This window comes from Kwoniella newhampshirensis, chromosome 12, assembly GCF_039105145.1.
Source record: "Kwoniella newhampshirensis strain CBS 13917 chromosome 12, whole genome shotgun sequence".
Classification (NCBI taxonomy): Eukaryota; Fungi; Basidiomycota; class Tremellomycetes; order Tremellales; family Cryptococcaceae; genus Kwoniella; species Kwoniella newhampshirensis.
Window position 1 is genome coordinate 369,881 of NC_089965.1, and position 21,117 is coordinate 390,997.

Genomic DNA, 21,117 nt, shown 5'->3' on the forward strand with positions numbered 1-21,117 from the left:
CGAGGGTGTCATAACCATGTAACACATGATGGGCTGTGTGTGTGGTGTCCTATCGGCCGATGTAGCTTGGATACGCCGGAACCGAGGTTCTGCGCCAACGATCAAATCCCCTGGGTGAAAGACCAAGTGAGCGGCTTCGGACCGACCGGCAGATACTATACTCGATTCCATTGCGCTGCGGATGAGTACGGTACCGGGATCGTAGAGATACCTGAGCTGGTACGGACAGGGGGTGATTTCGACGAGATGAAGCGGACGAAGACAGTGTCGATCATCGTGGAGATTGGGAGATGGCCGGGTCGTGTATACTGGATGGCGAACGCAAGCATCTGTTAGATTTAGACTAATCCGGCTCGGGACCGCAGTGGATCGAGCAGTGCTCAACGACCGACCAGGTCTGCAGTTCCGCTGACTTCAGTCGAACTTTGACACCTTAACATAAATAGTCCATGGAGGGATGTCCGAAATCTCTTATCTTGCATGCGCAAGAACTCAACAGTATCGCTCGCTTGTTATCGAGTCCTGCCTATTTTTCTTTCTGTTATCGACTATTCATGCATCATTCCTAGCACTTGTTTGTTCCAAATGAATTGATTTCGTGGAACGTCCCCATACTCGATCCGAGCTTCGCCCCTCATCATCGTTCCTTGACCATTATACAATCCGTTCCTATCAGCTCAATAGTCCTACTCCATCCTTCGACATTAAAGGTAATACCTGAACGCAGGATGATCATCACCCAGCTCCACAATCTCGCTCCTGGTCATCCCATCCAAGCCCCATCGTCTCTTATACTCGAGGTCCTCGAACTCTTGCACCTCATCAGGGTGAGGTGCAGGTCCATACATCTCGTCCCGTCGCCTGTTTTCCTTCTTATTCGCAAAGTAGAGGATGATTGCCATGCTGAAATTCAACAGGCAGAAAGCCAGGGCAGTTCCGTGACCAGGGAGGAACCGAGGCGCATCCTTGTTGCGGTACGCTTGAGACGATACGATTCCGCCAGAGTTACCGCAGGAGAAAACCATACCCATCGCAACGGCCTTCTTATCTATAGGAAGACTGTATCAGCCAGAAGCTCAGGGTTGCGGTCCAGATCCGGCTTACAATGGTTGCCAAACGTGTTGGCAGTCCATGCTATGGTTGTAGCAATGAGAGGACCAACAGCCGATGACGAGACAAAGACAGCAAAGTACAGAGCCCCCTATAATTGGTCAGCAATAATCAGGCCAGAAGTCCGAGAACTTACAGGGTACCGAATGGGGATAGTTAGAAGCATAAGATACCCGATAGCGCCAATCAAAGACCTGTTTGATAGCTCTTTAGGTTGTCTTGCAGCTGTGTGGACGACTTACCATCCCATGAGGAAGAATCCTCGCCTCTTGTACTTGTCGCTCAGCCAGGCGGTTGTCATCGTTGTGAAGAACATGAGGACATAGGCTAAGAGCAACGGATCAGGCCTCGACAATAAGCGGTAGCAATCCAAAAGCCACTTACGTGGTGTGCTGAGCAGTAAAGATTGTGAGATGCTGAACTTTCCGAGATAGGAGATGATCGTGGGAGTGAACAGGCTGATATGGGGCGGTATCAGACCGAGCTCACAGCGAATATTCCACCCTCCCCTATACTCACGATCCACTTAAAAAAGTAGAATCGTCAGCTAACCTCTGCATTTACCCCGATCAACCAGCTCACCTATATAGCGGCTCGGCCGCACCAATGTACATCAACATCAAACAGTACGTCTATGAGTGAGTATTAGTGATCGGCTACCGATGAATCAGCTGGACCAACACTTACCTTCCAATCCGTCAAGGCCTTCATGATGACCCGTTTGTTGAAACTTCCCTCCGAAGCCAGACCCTGTTCTTGTTTCAAGCGAACAAGCACCATTTCCCTCTCGATTGGGGACAGGAATCTGGCTGTATCAGGCCAGTCATGGATCATCCAGAACGACATGACGGCGACCACAAATGTGAGGAGACCTTCCATGATGAACTGCGAGCGGTTGATTAGCTCTTCGTGATACAGTGACGCGTACACGAGCTCTGCTCGACTACTTACGATCCATGACCAACCCTCCTTTCCGCCAACTCCGTTCATCTTGCTTAGTGCATCTGCCATGAAGATAAGTACGACTATCTGTCTTCTCTATCGAGGATAGTAGAGTACCACTCACAACCGAAGATACCTCCGAAGGCTCCTGCCAAAACCGCACCTCCAAAGAAGAACGCGCAACGTCTATTGATCTCATCACGTTTGTACCATCCAGTCAAGTAGAAGTTGAGACCAGGGAAAAGACCGGCCTCGAAGAGACCGAGACAGAATCGAAGGGCAAGAAGTTGACCGTAGTTCGTGACGAGACCCACTACGACATATCAGACACGGAATTAGCCGGCTCCATCGGACGCGCTATACATTGACTGAGCAGGTGATGGCTTACTGCAAGTTTGGAAGATGGCCCAGCAGATCTTCGCCATGATCAGTATACCGAGGGTCATGACGGGAGGACAACGAAACTCACCATGGTAAACGGGATCCACCGCGACGGACGAAGTTTCTTCAGCACCAGGTTGGAAGGGACCTCGAACACGACATAACTGACGAAGAAGACTAGATGTAGGACGTGGTCAGCAACAGCTTTGTCGACTGACAACAGACTGCGAGCGAGGGGAACGGGGAACGAACTCATGGAGGCATTGGAGTATTGAAGCGAGTTCAAATGAAGCTCTGTGGTGAGGCCTGGGAATTTCGACAAGTCAGTGGTCGACTTAGCCTATCACAGCTCGCGTGACCCACCGACAAGCTTGGCGGCGCCGACGTTGACTCGATCGATGAAGCTCAGCTGCATGACACGATATCAGTATTGTTGGAGGCCACGTTTAGATGACGGGACATACCAAGTAGAGTAGTCTGTGCGGATTGTTGTTTATCGCGACTGTCAGCTGGCCCTCGACGGGAAGCGCGGTGAGATCCATTCGCCTCGATTTCTCTTCCTAACCTTCTCCCCATCCGTCATCAGAGACTCACTCACGTCATCCAAGGGATCAACTTGAGATCCAACTTCCTCAACAGTCTCCTCTCCATTTCCAGATACTCTTCCTTGCTCAATGTCGCGATCTGTTCAGCCGCTTCGCGAGAATGATCGGGCATGGTATCTGGCATCTTGGCATCGTCCGTGTTGGCGACGTATCGATGCGAGTCGAGTGATGATCGCGGATGATCATGTTGGGCCATTAAGGGTTTCTCGTGGTTTGACATTTTGTTCGTTGCCGCTTCTGCTCGACCAGTCACTGCGAGGTTTGGGCAGCGTATATTTGTTTTGGGTCAATGTGTGAGTAGTGATGTCAGATAGGACTGACGAGAGAAGGTGAAGAGAGATAGTGAGGGAGAGAGAGAAGCAGGAGGGAAAGTCAATCAAATGACACGGGTTGAGATATATGTTCACAAGTCATCATCAACCTCTTTCCGTTGCCCTCTTCATCTCGGCAAACGAGGCATGAGCCGGATGATCCATCTTGACAGCAATGAAATAAATGGATGTGCGCGTGATCAGTAGTGGTGTCGACTCATCCCTTTGCCCCGTCCACTCGGGTCCAGCCGGAAGAAGACGGACCAACTTTGTTCTTTCTTTCAATAGTACGACTGCCAGGAAAGGTCAGAAGCTAATTCGGCTTCTCCTCCGCATCCCCGCATCGGCGAGGGGCACCGGACCGACACTCTAACCGGTCAAATGACCGAGGTTGGGGCTGATAAAGCAGGTTGGTGATAAAGCCACGACATGGGGGTGATCTCTTATGGACTTTCGAAATTCAGTTCACTCTCATATCCATCTATTTTATATCCTGCATCTTGCCTTTCCCTTCTCTGCTTTCCATCCCCCTTCTCGACACTTCTGTTCCGAAAACACTGATCTGTAACTTAGTACCGATCGATGCTCGATGCAACGAATACGAATCCCACTCCAACCCCGTCCAGCCCCTCCTCTCCGATCATGTCTCCGTCGATCCCATGATCATGTCCCTCCTTCCATGATCATATTCACCCTTCCTGTCGATCCATGAGCTCGTGTCTCGTTCGCTTTCCACTACAAGTCAACCCGTCCTATCCTCTGTCCTGTGTTCCATCCGTCCATGACCTCCTTCACCCCACACACCCATACGCATTTGCCTAGCTTCTCTCCTACAAAAAATCAACGAGAGCAGCTTACTAGCCGTAATGGAATATCAACGCTTTAGGTCTAGACAACCTGTGTTTTCACTCCTCTTCTTTCCCCTGTTTTCGTCTTTTCAATCCTATCCTTAGACTTTCTCTCCGATCCTTTTGGGGGTCGAAGGGAAGGGGGATGGCAAGTCGGAAGTAAGGGGACTGATGTATATGGGGAGTAAAGCCGGCGTTTCGCCGTTCCACCCTTGATAATCCAAGTATAAAAAATGGAGTATCGAGGACTAAACTGCGCTGACACCTTTTTTTCCTACTTCAATACCCTTCGTACCTGTTCTTGATAGTGCGAGAGCCGATATGCATGTCGAATTTGAAATGCACTTCTGCCTACATCACGCGAAACCAACTGTGTACATCACTTAGCATCAAAACCGACCAAGCTGCCTCTGCTGATATTCAGATACGATGCTGCACTCATTGACATCCATGTCCTGTATATTAGTCTTGTCGCAGACTGCGAAACGATGTGACTGGACCCTTAACCTCCCGAGTCAATGTCCCCAACGATGTCGAGAAGACGTCACAAGGCATCCCTCGCTCAAGCGGCAGCTCGTTTGTTCCTGACGAAATCCACAAAATCGTCAATCGTGGAAGGCCATGCTCCTGTGAGCCGATCTAACGTGTCAGCATCAACTCAACAGATGATATTCGACGGCCCAAATTGCTCACCCTCATCGTCATACTCCTTGAAGTCCTTGTCGATACTCCTTACAAAGTCCACAAACAGACTCCACGTGTCCTTACTGACCGCCTTGCCCTTTTGCTTCATGAATTCAATCCAATATTCGAATTCTGTATGTGTGAATTGCGGTGCAGAGTTGTCAGGAAAATGTGAGAGCGCTGAAGGGGAAGCAGAAAGAGCTGGAGGGATGAAGAGGGTCCATAGATCGATAGCTGGCAGGGGCATACGCGGCGATCAGCACCGATGTATTGCGTGAAATATGCAGACGAAACGAGCCAGTCTGACGGAATCGTTTCGACTAGCAACTCACCAGTATCTAGAGGAAGTGTACGAGCGCCGAAATCTTGTCCCTTTGCGAGGACGAAAGTGTGCACATAAACCTTTTTGAAGTATGCCGAGTCGGTGTTGAGCTTTTGTCGAAGTGCCGGCAGATGCGATTTCAGCTTTGCGACGGAATCGATCCTGAATTGGTGCGTCAGCAAAAGGTCACATCTGCAGATCAAAGAACACAGCGAAAAAAGACACTTACCCGCCGGGATATGAAGCGATACCAGCGACAAAGGGACCTTTCTCCCACTCTCCGGTGACTTTGGACCCGAGATCAGCTGCTAAGCAAAATAGAACGGGATCCTTCACGTCAAGATAGTTCAGCTGGGCTATCTCTTCGGCTCGAGATTTGAGACAAGTCAGCTTACGCTTGATGGGTCCACTTCCAGCTCCTCGCACAGTTCCATGGTACCGTCGATCTTAATAAGTTTGGGATCGGATGGGTCTACAGTAAAATGTCAGCAAAACTCCAACTGTTTCATTGCCGACAAATCGTGTTTGTCGGCAGCCATGACCTTTCCTACAATGGTGTGGCCCCATGCTGCCGAGTCTCATGAGGTTGTCAATGCAAGTCTCGACTCACCTTTATACTTCTCCCAGATCTCTCCCAGCTTCTTCTCCTGTCCTTTGTTCCCTGATGACTGGCTCTGAGCCGAAGGGTCATTGTAATATGCGTCTAATGCCTGCAATCCGAGAAGAGAAGCATCAGCGAAGGGATTCCACGGTGTGGTATCATCGAGAAGGCCGGCGAAGCGATAAGGCAGGCATGATGTGGAGGAACCACCGGCGGAGTTGGAAGCTATGAACAAGGGTGAGAAGGACTGATCGACGTACAGCCTCGAGATTCTTATACTTCTTGACATATCGAGTCGCGTCCGCTGTGCTGCAGTACAGGATCTTGAGTCAGCACGATAAAATGACAGGAAAGACAAGAAGGTGCCTTGGCCCAGACTCTGGGGAGGTAGGAAATATGTTGGAAAGAGAGGGCAGATGAACACATGCTAGAAAGAGGAGAAGATACTCACGAACAACCTGTGATCTCTCTGAAATCCGCGATGGTCGCGGTATCCTTGTTTCTCAATGGCTATTATTATTACGCCATCGTATTCGGTCGTTGGAGATAGCGATGTCAATGATATCAGAGTACGTTGGGGGGTCAGAAGATCGGTAATTGGTAGCGATCATATCGTGTTGAAGTTGAGATAAAGATACGAAAGTCGCAACGCGAGTGTAAATTAAGGTGAGTCAGATCCAAAAACCCAGTCAGCTTGAGTGGATCATTCGACTAGAGAGACGGAAATGAACAGAAATATTGAGGAGGACGGACATACCATCTTATCGGAGGTTTGGGCTTTGGGAAGATTGTCGTTTCAAGAGGGCAAGCAAGTATGAGAATGTGGCGAGGACCAGTAGGATAAGGAACGTGAGGAACGACGTCTTGAAGTGCAAGTCGTTGGGAGATAGAATGGGATTAGCAACGAACAAGGGTCTATAATGCTTTGGAGAGTCGAATGGATGATGCGAGTGATGGTCAATGTCGAATCACACCAGATTACCTCCACCTTCCCTCTCGCGTCCTCATGCATTGACTACACCCATACTGTATCTTCCTAAGATCACGCTCATTCAGGTCATCCGTTAAGCTATGCATTGATACGCTGAGGTACATAGCACACATCGGAACAAGCTGCATGTGTGTTCACAACCCCCAAGACAATATTACACAAAATCGAAATTATTGCTCCCAAGTGACATGTCTCTCCCCGACACCTGCCCACTCCCATGTCTTCCACAACTCCCCTTTCACCTCCCGCTCCCGCACGGCGACATTAGCATTGCTCTCCACTAAATCTTGCACATTTGCCCACAGACGCGATCGAGAGGCTGTAGAGCCTTTGGGAGGCATCACGAGGTCTCGAAGTTGATCAGGAGGGATAAATGGACTAGGGGTTGTCACCGGGTCGGTGTAGTGAAGTTGTTCCTTGAAATGAAACGTCAGTGCGAAGAACTGAGCGGCGAGCAGTGATTACGCACCTGATCCTGCAGACGTTTCAGTGCGACTTGAGCCAGCTCCTCCGCTCTATACTTCTCCTGCTTCCTCTTAGCCAGCTCGGCGCGAATATAGGCGATGGCCGCAAGGACAGCGGCGGTAGCTGGACCACACTTGTCAGCTGATAGCCTGCAGTCCGTTTGCCATTCTCACTCACATCCAAGCTGGCTCTTCCACCTATCCAGCAAATCTGACGCCTCCAACTTCGCTCGACAACCTATAGTTAGATCTGTTCTCGATGCGGCGTACCATGACAGACCGCTGCTTGGTCAACTTTCGATCGGTGTCTACCACTCACTTTACGTCTATCGACTCAATGACGTCCTCGTGCTCTACAAGATCCTTCAGGGCTGACTCAAAGATGTCGTCAAATTGCTCTTTGGTAAACTTCGGCTATAACAAAATTCAGCATTGCACCCGCTACTTTCGCTCCTCGTTTCACTCACATCTCTCCTGGCTGCGAACCTGTCACGCAACGTCGACTCTTCAACGCCGAACCTTTCGCCTTCGCCTTTCCTTCCGTCGTCTTTGCCTAGACCAACGCAGACCACCTGACCCCGCCCTTTGGCCAGTTCCCTTTCCATCTCCTTCGCCAGACCTCCGATCATCCTTTTCTTCACGGTGTCGGGCCGACAGGAGGGAGGGAAGGCACGAGGCCCCACTCCAGGGAGCCCGTCGGCGATAGGGGAAAGAATTGACAAAGGATGTGGGTCAAGAATATATTCTGGGGCACAAGCAACAATCTGACCATCTGCACATTCGGCGTGTAATGGACACACAGAGCAACTTTCTGGTCGGGGTACGAAAGGCAGAAGAGGCAAGGCAGATACGTCACAGTGCACGTTCTTGGCCGCCTCTGAGTGATCAAGTTCGAGATTCGCCTTGCGGGCGACACAAGCTTGAGCGTTGTCGATGGCACTCTGACGAGCTAGAACGATGTCGTTGGTGTTTACTCCGGAGTCGCAGAACCCTATGGATGACGACTGAGTCTTGAAGTTGGCGATAAGGGAGAGGAGGAGAAGGAACAGGGCGGACAGTGGTATGGTCGCTCGAGCTGCTGGAACCGTTGCAATCTGGTCATTGACACGCTTGACAAGTGAGGTGCTGGGGTGGGTCTCGACTGTCGATGAGATCGTGATTTGATTGTCCTCCGGCACATCTCGAGACGAGATCTGGGACAACTTGTCCTGGATGGCGTGATTGTATTCCACAGCCGCATCCAGCTCTCGGTTAGAGCGTAAGGCTGCCTTGACATCGGAGGGTGGTGTACGAAGGTTTTCCTTGCTTGGCCCGACTCGACGAAGAATGCTTGTAGGAGTCGAGACGCTAGGTCCGGGCTCAGAAAATCGTGGCTGAGCAGGTTTGGACTTGACAGCAGAACCTAGTCCGATTGAAGACTGAATAACGCCTGATTAGCTTCAGACGGCGGTTCTGTTGGGATGAACGAATTACCTTTCTCCTTCGCCTCTCGCGTTCTGCAGCCTCACCGCTGCCACTCTGAAAGGGGTTGAAGTCCGAGAAACCAGATTCGTCTCCGCTCGACTTCCTCGGAGTTTTGGGTCTAGAGATCTTTTTCGGTGTCTCATCCTCTTTCTCACTCTCCTCACGTAGATTGTCCATGATTCGGATGGCTACATCACTCTTTCTCGCTGTGGTCTGCGGCTTCACGTCAACGGGTCCTGTGCTTGGGGTTCGTACTTCTGTAGTAGCCGAAGAAGACGAGCCGATGTTGGATCGTCGCCTGTTAACGCTCGGTGGTGCAGAAAGCAGGGAAGGAGGAGCCGGTGATGATGGAGGTAGGGACGCCCGACCTCGAACGGAACGAGGAGCCTAAAGAGTGTAAGCCAAACATCGTCGTTGTTGCCTGTATATCACACTCACAGGAGTCGCCTCATCTTCCGCCTCCGCAGCATCATCTTCAAGCTTGACAGCAGACTTTCTTGCTCTGCCTCTAGGCTTCTTGACGGGTTCAACGGATGACTCCACCGACATCGACTTCCTAGGTCTCCCTCTGGGCTTCTTAGCAGGCGGTTCCTCCACCACTATGACGTCTATCGGCTCTTCGAGATCCGGTGGAGGGGTCCTCCTGGCTTTGACTCTCGCTCTTTTCGCTGGTACTGCCGGAGCTTCATCGCCGTTTTCTGACACAGTAACGATGCCTTTTCCCGAAGGTCGGACACTTGCGGTAGCAGCAGCGGCGGCTCGAAGGGTCTGCTCGCGATGATCAGCTACCACATCAGGGTGGCGACAAGAAGTACGAACAGGTGCTTTGCTGGCAATATGATCTTGGAATACTTGTACTAAATCGCCCTTCTTCGCGTTGGAGGGGAATGCTCGTCCATGTTCAAGTAAAATAGAGCTGAGAAACGTCAGTATGAGCGTGTCATAATCATCAAGCGGTTGTCTCACCGGAGTTGAGGAACCTATCAAGATAATTCATAAATCAGCTATTTGTTTACATCGAGAATCTCCGGGATGTGTTTGAACATACCCTGAGAGTGTTTGCATCGAACCCCTCTGCAAGATATTCTTCGGAAGGGGGGGCGGCCATAGTCGTCGAAGAGGTGAGTGTTTGTCGGTGGCCGAGGTATTGAGTTGTGTCGATGGTTGGGGTTCGAAGGTGAAAGACAAAGAATGAGCAAGGTGTTGTGATTGAAACGATCAAAACAAAGTTCTTAGTAGTTGCTCTCTGGTAGACGAGAGTCGGTGTGTGTGCCACGCGTCATCGGGGGCCATTATTCTATCATTATTTTCCTCGACTGATTTCAGGTATTTATCCCAGAATACCTTTTGTGCAGTATATTCTGATTCCGTTTCATCCGTCCACCTCGGTCGCGTGGCTCGTGCATTCGTCTCGTCGCCAGAGAGTCCGTGCTCTTTGTCGTCGACCTAGCTATCGTTAAAGACTTCATCCTCTTGTCTCTCTCTCTCTCCACACCTCGCCATACCTTTACACCTCTGGACATCGAGTAGTACCACAATCGCCTCTTTCCCCCCCTGCGCGCGATCTTTGGATACACGAATCCTTTCGACATGGCCGCCTCTCTCGTTTCTTCCATGCCCGAGGAAATCTCAGCCTCTTCCTACGTCGGCTTCGACTGTACGTGTCATGGCCGTCATCGGTCATCCGCTCGGAGCTGATGCTGATTCGCGCTGCCGCCCATTCTTGCGATAGCCATCACCCGTCAGATTGAACACAAGCTGCTCAAGCGAGGGTTTCAGTTCAACGTGATGGTAGTCGGTGCGTTCTGTCTCTCTGTCGCGCAGTGGGATCGTATTGCTGACAACTGACCCACAGGTCAAACCGGTCTTGGAAAATCGACGCTTATCAACACGCTCTTCGCGTCCCATCTCATCGACTCCAAAGGTCGCATCGACCCGGACATTGGACCGCGTCAAACTACGGAGATCCACGCTTTGTCTCATAGTAAGTGGACTCGACAGCCCCTCGCTTTTGCCCATGTCACTCATCTCACCCGTGCTTGTAGCGATCGTCGAGAATGGCGTGAGATTGAAGCTCAACATCATCGATACTCCTGGGTACGGCGACAATGTGAACAACGAGGGTTGTTGGGACCCCATCATCAAATATGTGGGTGGGACTGCTGTACTCTGTGTGACGCCAATGCTGAACAGATCTCAAATGGGATAGATCAAGGATCAACACTCTGCCTATCTGCGCAAAGAGCTCACAGCTATGCGAGATCGTTTCATCCCTGACACCAGGATCCACTGCTGCTTGTTCTTCATCAACCCCACAGGGCACACCTTGAAGCCGGTGAGTCAATCACCTTCCCTGCGAAAGAAGACGCCAGTGCTCAAGCTCTCTATCAGATCGACATAGTCGTCCTCAAAAAGCTTGCCGAGGTGGTCAATGTTGTGCCTGTCATTGCGAAGTCAGATTCCTTGACTCTAGATGAGCGCGCTGTTTTTAAGGAGAGGGTGGGTCAAGTCTACTCTGGGTGCCGCTACGAACTTGCTGATCGGGTCTGTTCGACTAGATCATGGCAGAATTGCAATACAACCAGATCCGAATGTACCCATTTGACGCCGATGAACTTGACGAAGAGGAGCTCCAACTGAACGAGCGGATCAGGGTAAGTTTGCACCGGAATGATTCATGACTCGATGAGCTTATCGTACCAATTTTGTAGGAGATGCTACCGTTCGCAGTGGTAGGCTCCGAGCGTAGCGTGATCATAGATGGAAAACCTGTTCGAGGCAGGAAGAATCGTTGGGGCACCATCAACGTCGAGGACGAAAGGCATTGCGAGTTTGTCTACCTTCGGAATTTCCTGACGAGGTAAGTCCGTGATCCGATGGCGCTATTCACAGATTGAAGGATCTGACTTTCTGGCCTTCAGGACTCATCTGCAGGATCTCATTGAGACGACTGCGCAGATTCACTATGAGACTTTCCGATCCAAGCAGCTCCTCGCCCTTAAAGAGTCCTCTGCCAAGGCGCAACAGGCGTCTGCGACAGGCGCTGTCTAGGCTTAGGCGACGACCTCTATTTTGTACAGTTTGTGCTTCACGTGCTTGTAACGACCTTCATGTCTATACGTCTCCTTTGCCATACCCACTTATCCATTTATCGGGACAGCTATCGGCTCTCCATGAGACGGACAGTGCTCACCATATCCATATTTGGTATCATGGGCGATGTACACGTCGCTGTCCAAACCTCAGACGCACCGCAGAGACGAGAGAAGTGCTTGAAGCAATCTAAAGGGATGCAGTCTGGTAAACAGAGGACTGTACAGAGCGCTGACCGTCTCTCAACTGAACTTTTTGATGCATAGTCAGTGTCCAGGAATCCTGTTCCTTTTATGATGTGTAAGTACTACTGAATAAAGGTGTGTCGTAATAAAGCTGACTGTCGCGCAAAATCCCGAAAATAGTCCTTTCCCGTTGTGTCTTCCGATATCGAACAAACGTAGCCAAGGAACTCCTTGGACGAGAAGGTTAGGTCTTGATACAGTCTCCGCCAATCAAGGTCCAACCACGTTTACATGCGAACGCCTCACATCGACCTGATGTGCAGGTGACTCGTCCCCGGAGCAATCCTGGGAGGCTAGTGCAGCTGCGAACGCAAAGAAGGAAGAAGAAAACTTATGAGCTGTTAGATCTTTGAACGATGAGTAGGAAATGACCACTGACTCGATACCTGTCGCGATTGCAGTTTCATTGGCTGAGAAAACGGTTTGAGCAACATAGTTGCCGAAGGTGCATCCTCCGCACGACTCGAGATCGCTTGCAGGGTCAACACACTGTCAATGGATAACATCAGCATCGGATGTTTATCGCCAAATCCGGACGATCACTCACCTCCCAGGCATCCTTGATACCGCTGACATTACAAGCGGTCATGCCCCTTGGACAGTCCCACTTTCGCTTGAGTACCTGGTTCCGTCTGGTTTGCTCCGAGGTGACTTCCACTTGTCTCTTCCTCCTGGTCAAACCGCTGGCGACGGCGGCAGCACTTCGGGTGAACCTCTGATATGTACCGAGACCACATTGGACGAGAGCGTTATTGTCGACAGAGCCTCCAGGTCCACCGCATACACACCCATAGGTTGGTGTAATACCAAGGAGGTTGTATGGGATCACATAGACGGTGGCGGCGAGTGTACATCGGGAGAAACAGGCTCCGGGATTATTGACGGTGGCCCCGAGCAGACCACCTGTGAGAGTACCGATGAGACCGCCTGTCAAAGAGCCGACGCTTAGACATCCTGTCTGTTGAAAGGCAGACCTGACGTTGACCACCTGGGCAAGCAAACCGCGTCAGTCTCGGACCGTAAAACAAGAAAGCAGAGACCACGGAAATTGGGCGATAGGCAAAGGCAAATTCAACAGCAGAACTCACCACCGCGAGATTGGTGCCGACACAAGTCGAAGCAATACTGGGTGAGACGAAAGCGTTGGCCGAGACGAAGTTGTTGTCGTTACCACACTGACAGTTGTTGCCTGTAGCGAGACTGACAGAGAAGTAGGCATATGTGAATCCACCCTGTGCACATGTGTTCTAAGGAAGCAGAGGTCAATCATCGATCCGTAAGCGACATGTTGGATCACACGGAAGGACTGACTTACTTGACAGGAGGTGAGATCGGTCACTCGAACTGCTAAGTCGGTGTGACCGGTCAGAGCACCGTTTGAGGTATTGATACAGCCGACCGTGGAAACACCTTCGACGTGGCGGATGAATGGTGTGGCTAGTAAAGTAGCGAGGAAAAGCGTCGACCGTAGTAACGAGAACATGGTGAAGGCGAGAGTAACGGTGGTAGTGAAAGAGAATGTCGAGTGATCAAGAGAGTGTGGGTCCGGCCAGTTTCCTTCTAGATCCAGGCAGGACGACTCTAATGGAGGTGTTCGTTGTCGAGGCTTTGACGAAGAAGTCTTAGGAATAGGTGGAATTGTTGTTCTGTTTTCATTCTGAAGAGGAAGAGGCTGTTTGCTTTGCATCTATATATCTACGTGTCTCGAGAACTTTGTGATCGACAATCATCGCTTGTTGATGAAAAACCTAGATAGGACAGGCAGTCAACAAGACCATTCCATCGATCGACCTGTTTCACCAGTTCATAGTTCGAAGACAAGCTTACTGATTTGTCTTTCTTTCTTTCCCATCGATCTTGGTTCCTACAGCTAGGAGATGTTCCTCAAGCCATTCGACCATCCTTCTCATCAGGTCGGGGGATGAGGCAGTGCGTTTATCGCTTTCCAACTACTAGCCTGTCTTCGAGGGGGTGAGAGACACCCTAAACGAGTTGTTCTGGATTGGGAGCACCGTATAGCTACTTCCCTTCGATTCAATGCACCACCCACAAGGCAGACACAAAGTGACGAATGTTATTCCTCATCAACGCAGCCATTGTCTTGAATGATAACTCAAGCCGAGTTTATCAAGCAGCGCGCAAGCAAGGCATCCGATTGTATTGTATTGTATTGTATTGTATTGTATTGTATTGTATTGTTTTGTGGTGTGTTGGCGAGCTCAGGGTTGATGATATGTGTATCCCGCATCCAGATCATGTATCTGCTACTGCTCCTGCTGCTGCCGATGCTCTGTACATACCACTCAATCCGAGGCATTGTAGTGAAGATGGTTACCAGAATTGAATGGGATTTTGCGACGAAAAATACCATTGAATCGTAGTACCCTTTCACTTGTACCGACTCTTGTAAAGTCAAAAGCGCTGCGTCAGGCACCGACATGTTCCCCGCCAATCTTTTTATCTATCATCCCTGAAAAGCAACGAGAACCGTCTCACTTCCCACGTTGATCCAATTGAGCATGTGTTGACTCTCCAGGACTTATACTTTGAGAGATGTCGTGAGACCGAAGAGGGTGCCGGGAAGAGAGGGCCTTCTCCCCTCTGATGGATGTGACCAGGTGGCGTACCATCCTCTGAATGGGATTGAACATGCCGGCCGGAAAGCTCGACGACAAGTCGTATAGTATACATGTGGTTGCGTGTTGCGTTATACGTGGACAGTGGCTTCCCATTCAGAGCCGTGTTACGCACAGTCTGACCGGGTAGAAGTTGGGCAAGTGTCTGGGAGAGACAAGAGTAGACCCTCTTCGTGATTGGAATCGACCTAATGCAGTGATTGAACGCATGCATAATGAGAAGATTACGTTTCCCTTACTACGGCGGGGCGAAAGGTACCGTCCGGACCGCCACCCTCTGTCTTGACGGTAGTACCTGCACCTGGATTTCAAAGCCTATGAACAAACTGCCAAGTACAACGCAACGAGGCTCTGTAGCGAAGCAACGGTTCATTCGACTCCGAAGTCGGCCGTACAGGGTCTCACGCTCTCTCCTGTCAGTGGCGTGACGCTCCATAGTCCTTGTGCGGACCTCCGTCGGCGTCGATGATTTGATGTAAGTTATGGGTTGACTGTGACCACGGCGTCGCTCGACTGCCATCTGCCTAGCCCCTCAGCGGCGATCGTCTCGGTGCGCCCTCTGTCGGGAGCTGAAAGATGATGCTATACGGGACTATGCAGGCGCATCATGACGGTCGCTTCGTCAGGTGAATTCCTACGAGTATGAACCCATCCATCTCTATTGGAGTGAGGCGCTACCACGCCGGCGCGGACCCGATTATTGAGGGTAAGACGCGATCGAATGGCAGGACGATTTTAAGGTTTGAAGAATGATCTATCGACTTTGCATACATACAACAATGTAAAGAGAAACAGGTGAACATCTCGTTCAGGATCGAATGGCGCCATTAAATTGGTTACTAAGAACCATTTTTGCCATTGAATACCTGGTGCATATCAATGGGAGCCTATATCTGAATCAGAATCAGTAAGAGTACGATCAAATGAACAACATTGAAATGGCAGGAACATTCAGTTTCTCGAAGACAGATTTGATCCTCATTCTCTACATCGATTCTCGGTTGCTCGGTCTGGCACACTTGGCATCACAGAAGAGTGAACCCATTGGGACAGCGGGCTGGTACAGCATCCATGTTCAGGTGAAGCCATTCACATCATCCTGATCGAGGTGAGATCAGACTGAAAAGTGGCTTGTTGGGATTGTGACCATTCGAGACGGAACTTGTCGAAGAGATATGCCTGAAAGAAGGAGATGACACACGGGCCGGTACTTGGATGATCACTAACGGTGTGTTTATGCAGGAGCCAGAATGTAAGAGAGTGACCGAGCCTTGTGGATCCTGGTCGGTTCGATCAGCGGACTGCCTGCCCGGGACGACAGATTGCGTGAGTATCTGCCTTTCTGATGGTATCGTCAATTATTCCAAGGGACGTCTGTGCGAACCGCTCCCCAAGCAGCTTTTGGTGATGAGGGGCTAGATATGATGGTCGAGGTGTACGAGTGATTGTTGGTGGCAGCGTACAATCTTAACACAGCAGTCCAGAGGATGTCAAACAGCACATGCCTTCAGAACTCAACGGACCTCTCGACATGTGGTGGAGAGAAAGCGATATACAGTATTGCAGCCGCATGTACCGCTGAGCTGTGCTCCCTCACATCCCTATCCGGTCGACGCCTCATTGTGAGGCGCTTGCACATCAACGACCCTTTCATGAATTACACGTTAGTCCGACTGTTGCTATAGGACTGTTGACAACCCAACTGGAACGCCTCCCAATCGCTCAGGTAGTGCCCAGAGGCGGCTCCGTGTCTACCATATTCCTGAAGTCTCGTCTTCGAGGTAGGATTTGGAAGCTGACCAAGCCATGGCTAATCCCTCTCACACCAATTTCTCAGTCTTAACTCCTGCAAGGTACGCGTAACCACGTTGTCGATCCCAAGTCGAAACAGATATCTAATACGCATCAGTTCCTTGAGGACCAAGAGATCTTCAAACAGGGGGAATTTGGTCGGCTTCACAACGGGCATTACCGGCCTCCCGTGGTAGCAAAGAACGACTGATCCATCACGCAGCTGATTGCTGAACATGGATGCACAATTGAATATTTCGAGATGGGAGAGACACTCTGCTGTTTCAGTTTCGCAAACAACATCTTCGACGGATATTCAATGGTTATCAATCTTCTCAATACCTGAGAGGTAGCCGGTATTTCGTCAAAATAAAAGGCTAGTGTGAATTGCAGCGGACATAACCTCTTCCCTTCATTCTCAACCATCAATATTTCGGACCGCACCAGTTCATCTTACTTGCACGACTCTTCCCCCCAGTCGTATCCGCCAACTAGCCCACGCTCTTTTGCAACCCACACTCATTTCAGCATCGCCTCCGTTCCAAGTTCTGGTAACTGCCTCGTTCATCATCAACCCAATAATCAACTCGACTTTCCTGACGGATTCACGACACAATTGCTCTAAACGACTACATCGCCAATTGCAGCTGTCACGCCCTTACACCCAATCAACTCGAATCATAAAAAAAAAACGTAACAGAAACAAAAACAAAAACAACCACGAAGATGTTCTCCTCCACCTTCGCTCTGGCCTCCCTCTTTCTCGTCCTTCCCATGGCAGCCAAAGCATCATCCTTTGCGGGGTGTATGTCCGCTACAGTTCCCCATCTCAGCACAGAGGGTTTCAAGATCCCGCGCATCGAGGGCACCGACTGCGTTGTGAGTGACTTTGTCAAAGGTCCTCGACATGCAACAACACGGTGCTGAGTCTGATCGTCTTAGGACCAATGTACTTCGCGAGGATACCAGTACTCCTTGTCTTACTTCTGGGATGCGGACCATTTGCATTACTGCCACTGTGCATCCGAGTCGGAGCTTTTGGAAACCAAAGACGCGCTCCTTCCTGCTTACGAAGGCGAAAGATGTTTCGAGGACGATGCCACCGTACGTATACGGTGACCACACTCGTTGAAACGAGAACAATCTTTAACCTCTGGTATTGTATAGGTCTACCATCTTCCAACTGAACTCACTTTCTCTCATTGCGTCCCCTCACTCGATATCACGGAACCTACCCTCTCCCGAGTAACCGTCGACCTGCCCGGACAATGCTTCGAACACTGTTCATCTACCGATCGGGCATATCTCCTACCTCCCCCTGTCGGACAGAAGGATGGTAAGTACGAGTGTCTCTGCCAAGAACCTGGGATCGTCGAACAGGGGGTCAGCATGTTCTGCGATACTTCGGCGTACCGGAGATTTGACGCCTGGAAACCCAGCAACCGTATGGTGTTCCAGGACGCTGTGACCACCATGTTCTGATTAATTTTGGAGGAGAAGGGTAGAGAAAGGGAGATCAGACCTGAGGAGACCAGTCACTAGGTTACCAGGTCTGCTGTTCATCTTTTGCTCTCAGATTCACGATTCAAGGCTGCCGGAGCATACTACAGCGATGTCCATCTACTTTTTTCGGATGTAAAACGTCACAGGCTTCTCCATGCCCTAAATACCCGTCATCCTGCTGGCACAGGAGTTCTCATGAGGATACACCATACAAAACTCTATGTACACGGACATTGCTCTCATTTTGGGTCTTTGCATTCATGCATTATGCATCTGTACAAGCGTGAAGCACGTCTGGAACGGTAAGTTATATCATCTTGTATTTGGCGGGTGCCACATTCAAGCTGTGCAGACTACGTCATGCCTCACTCAACGCGCAACAACACCAAAGAGAGCACCATTCATCTTCAACGTCGTCTGCATTCATCTCTTGAATCACCTTGAGCAGACACATGATCACCAGCAAACATTCACCATGTCGATATCGTTCTCGGGACCAGACCTACAGCCTACGTACCAGGCCATCATAGCCGGGGATGCAGATTACGATTGGGCGATCTTCAATCAGGTTGGACAAGAGCTCAAGGTCCAAGCTACTGGTAGTGGTCTGGAAGATCTCGAAGAGGAGTTCATGGACGGACGGTGAGTCAGCTGTTCGATATTGCCTTTCGGTATCGACTGCCAAGCTGAGTCTCGTCTCGTCTCCTCCTAGTATTCAATATGCTTTCGCACGGGTGAAAGATCCGAATGTGGGTGATTGCGGTACTTGAACTCCTCAAAGTGCTGATTGATATGACCATATGCAGAGCACACTAGACAAGTTCGTGCTCATCAACTGGCTGGGTGATGGCGTGCCCGAATCGCGAAAGGGTCTTTACAGTACGTACAAGTCATAGGCATCAAGGAGTATGTTGAACTAACCCGTTCGCCAGACTCCCAAGCACCTCAGGTCCAGTCCAAATTCCTCAAGGGTGCTCATCTCGTCATTCAAGCTCGATCAGAGGTGCGCTGGGATGGCAACAGTCGACGAGATGGCGGCTGATATCCCCACCTTCAGCTTGATGTGACACCAGCACTGATCCACAAGCGTATACAAGAGTCATCAGGATCCAAGTACTCATCCTCCGCGCCAGCTCCATCATACTCTGCTCCGGCTCCCAAGGCGGCACCTAGCTTCAGACCCAGTCAAGGTCTTGGAGGATCCCAAGGGAAGGTGTGTATTGAGGCAGATGGCTTGCGTTGATTCGCGAAAACTGACGATGAGCTCTTAGCCTGCGGCCGTATCTACCCCTGCATCAACTTTCAGTCGGCCCATACCTGCTCCTCCTGCGCGTGCTCCTTCGCCTCCCTCCCCACCGCCCCGAGAGCCTTCTCCCCCTCCTGCCCCTATCAACCAGCCCTCCCCTCCTCCGGCTGTGACCACCGCATCTCGACCTACCGCCACCGCGATGATGTCTGCTGCGACTCCTGCGATTAGCGAGACACCCAAGCCTGCCGAAGACGACCGTATCGCTCCTGTTGGAACAGCGTACACTCCCGTCAAGCTCCACGTCCCAGGTAAGCTCGGGAACAGGTGGAACCCCGGTGCTGCTCAGGACACGCCGGAAGAAACAACCAGTACTGGCCCGAGTCTCAAGGAAAGGATGGCTGCCTTCTCCGGAGGCGGGGATACTCAGTCCGCGCCATCTCCACAACCTGCAGGCAAGAAGTTGACTTGGTCTGAGAGACAAGCTGAGGCGAAGAGACAGAGAGAAGAAGAAGATCAAGCCAGTACTGCAGCAAGTGCTTGTAAGTGACCAATCGCGTGGAAACACGACCGAGCTGACTCCAGATAAATATAGCTATTGGCGGAGCTAGAGCTGTGTTCTCAGCACCTGCTCCCCCACCTGCGCCTGTTGCTCCTAATCCTCCTCCACCGGCTGCGCCCAGTCCTCCGCCTGCACCACCAACGGCTCCAGCACCTACACCAGCAACTCGTGCGGTTCCACCTCGACCGCCTTCTCCTGATTCAGATGAAGAGAAGGAGGATGATGATGATTGGGGAGCTCCACCTCCTCCCCCTCCGGCCGTCCCCTTCCGACCCGAGCCGGTCGCCGAGGATGGACCTGAAGAGGAGGCTGTTGCTCCTCCCCCGCCGCCTCCACCTCCTCCTCCTCCTCCCGCCCCTTCAGCTGACCCGGTAGGTCGTTCTGGTTATTCAGGTAGGTCTTGCTCAAGTATGCTCATGATTTGGGATCTGCAGCAAATCGAGGAGCTCGAGCGACTCAAGCAAAACCTCACTCTTGAAGAAGCTCCTCCCTCCGGGCCTCCCCCTGTTCCCACGGAGTCCAGGCCGACCCCTGCTGCCCCTGCTGCCATTGCTGGACAGAAGGCGAGAGTCTTATTCGAGTATGAGGTGAGTTCAGAGCCCGTTCAACCCAAGCTTGAGGCTGACAAAACGTTTCTAGGCCGCCGAGGATGTGAGTGACAGTGTAATGGCAAAATTCCTGTACTGACATTATCATAGAACGAGATCAATCTTAAGGAAGATGAGATTATCACCCAAATTGAACAGCTAGATGAGGGTAAGTCCCTATGCCTAGTTCAGAATGGTCCAAAGCTAAGCTCCAGATGACAGGATGGTGGTCCGGCGTCAACTCGGCTGGCCAAGCTGGTCTGTTCCCGGCGAACTATTGCGAGCTGATTGAAGCGGAAGAAGCACCTGAGCCAGCATCCGTTGTTGCAGCCCCTCCCCCTCCCCCTCCCCCGCCTCCCCCTCCCCCTCCACCCCCGCCTGCGACAGCAGATCCAGCTCCAGCAGCAGCTCAGGAAGCTGAATACATGGTCGCTGCTTATGAGTGAGTGGTATCTTCAGTTCTCGAGCGAATGAAAGGGGACTGATACAGATCGGATCGTCAGCTACGAAGCCGCAGAGGACAATGAGCTATCTTTCAACGAGGGTGATCGGATTGCTGATATTGACAAGGTGGATCCGGATTGGTGGCAAGGAAAGTGTAATGGCAAAGAAGGGCTCTTCCCAGGTGAGTTCGGAGCGTTCACCGCCGCATGTCTGATTGAAGCTGAACTCTTGTTATCACAGCTGCGTATGTCGTTCCTCCTGATCAATACCCTCCACAAGAGTAAGAG

General features: G+C 51.0%; 7 protein-coding genes across 7 annotated transcripts; 3 read left to right on the top strand and 4 right to left on the bottom strand.

Moving 5' to 3' along the window:
- Positions 1–704: 704 nt before the first annotated feature.
- On the bottom strand, positions 705–3,258 carry IAR55_005718 (uncharacterized protein; the record flags this gene model as incomplete). The annotated part of the gene is made up of 15 exons (XM_066948808.1): positions 705–1,048; positions 1,105–1,201; positions 1,247–1,304; positions 1,353–1,437; positions 1,495–1,568; positions 1,693–1,742; positions 1,798–1,995; positions 2,062–2,114; positions 2,177–2,365; positions 2,441–2,468; positions 2,522–2,610; positions 2,686–2,739; positions 2,797–2,842; positions 2,898–2,910; positions 3,032–3,258. 15 exons carry the CDS (start codon positions 3,256–3,258, stop codon positions 705–707), a joined length of 1,605 nt encoding a protein of 534 aa, XP_066800581.1.
- Positions 3,259–4,759: 1,501 nt separating this feature from the next.
- IAR55_005719 (uncharacterized protein) lies at positions 4,760–6,564 on the bottom strand (the record flags this gene model as incomplete). Its single annotated transcript, XM_066948809.1, has 9 exons — positions 4,760–4,824; positions 4,891–5,115; positions 5,214–5,365; positions 5,433–5,533; positions 5,599–5,675; positions 5,814–5,913; positions 6,065–6,113; positions 6,256–6,314; positions 6,562–6,564. 9 exons carry the CDS (start codon positions 6,562–6,564, stop codon positions 4,760–4,762), a joined length of 831 nt encoding a protein of 276 aa, XP_066800582.1.
- A 401-nt stretch (positions 6,565–6,965) lies between these two features.
- On the bottom strand, positions 6,966–9,831 carry IAR55_005720 (uncharacterized protein; the record flags this gene model as incomplete). Its single annotated transcript, XM_066948810.1, has 10 exons — positions 6,966–7,211; positions 7,265–7,383; positions 7,438–7,457; positions 7,579–7,673; positions 7,727–8,677; positions 8,733–9,110; positions 9,162–9,491; positions 9,543–9,639; positions 9,690–9,703; positions 9,772–9,831. 10 exons carry the CDS (start codon positions 9,829–9,831, stop codon positions 6,966–6,968), a joined length of 2,310 nt encoding a protein of 769 aa, XP_066800583.1.
- A 482-nt stretch (positions 9,832–10,313) lies between these two features.
- Positions 10,314–11,774, top strand: IAR55_005721 (uncharacterized protein; the record flags this gene model as incomplete). The annotated part of the gene is made up of 9 exons (XM_066948811.1): positions 10,314–10,380; positions 10,456–10,521; positions 10,579–10,707; positions 10,769–10,872; positions 10,933–11,058; positions 11,115–11,222; positions 11,282–11,377; positions 11,435–11,583; positions 11,645–11,774. The coding sequence occupies 9 exons, from the start codon at positions 10,314–10,316 to the stop codon at positions 11,772–11,774; spliced, it is 975 nt and encodes a 324-aa protein (XP_066800584.1).
- Positions 11,775–12,245: 471 nt separating this feature from the next.
- Positions 12,246–13,544, bottom strand: IAR55_005722 (uncharacterized protein; the record flags this gene model as incomplete). Its single annotated transcript, XM_066948812.1, has 5 exons — positions 12,246–12,363; positions 12,441–12,550; positions 12,609–13,049; positions 13,150–13,308; positions 13,377–13,544. The coding sequence occupies 5 exons, from the start codon at positions 13,542–13,544 to the stop codon at positions 12,246–12,248; spliced, it is 996 nt and encodes a 331-aa protein (XP_066800585.1).
- Positions 13,545–17,214: 3,670 nt separating this feature from the next.
- On the top strand, positions 17,215–17,970 carry IAR55_005723 (uncharacterized protein; the record flags this gene model as incomplete). The annotated part of the gene is made up of 3 exons (XM_066948813.1): positions 17,215–17,367; positions 17,431–17,592; positions 17,656–17,970. The coding sequence occupies 3 exons, from the start codon at positions 17,215–17,217 to the stop codon at positions 17,968–17,970; spliced, it is 630 nt and encodes a 209-aa protein (XP_066800586.1).
- Positions 17,971–18,466: 496 nt separating this feature from the next.
- IAR55_005724 (uncharacterized protein) lies at positions 18,467–21,114 on the top strand (the record flags this gene model as incomplete). Its single annotated transcript, XM_066948814.1, has 13 exons — positions 18,467–18,633; positions 18,704–18,740; positions 18,798–18,870; positions 18,924–18,994; positions 19,049–19,204; positions 19,263–19,779; positions 19,833–20,170; positions 20,234–20,386; positions 20,439–20,450; positions 20,498–20,555; positions 20,609–20,828; positions 20,890–21,011; positions 21,071–21,114. The coding sequence occupies 13 exons, from the start codon at positions 18,467–18,469 to the stop codon at positions 21,112–21,114; spliced, it is 1,968 nt and encodes a 655-aa protein (XP_066800587.1).
- Between the last annotated feature and the right edge of the window lie 3 nt (positions 21,115–21,117).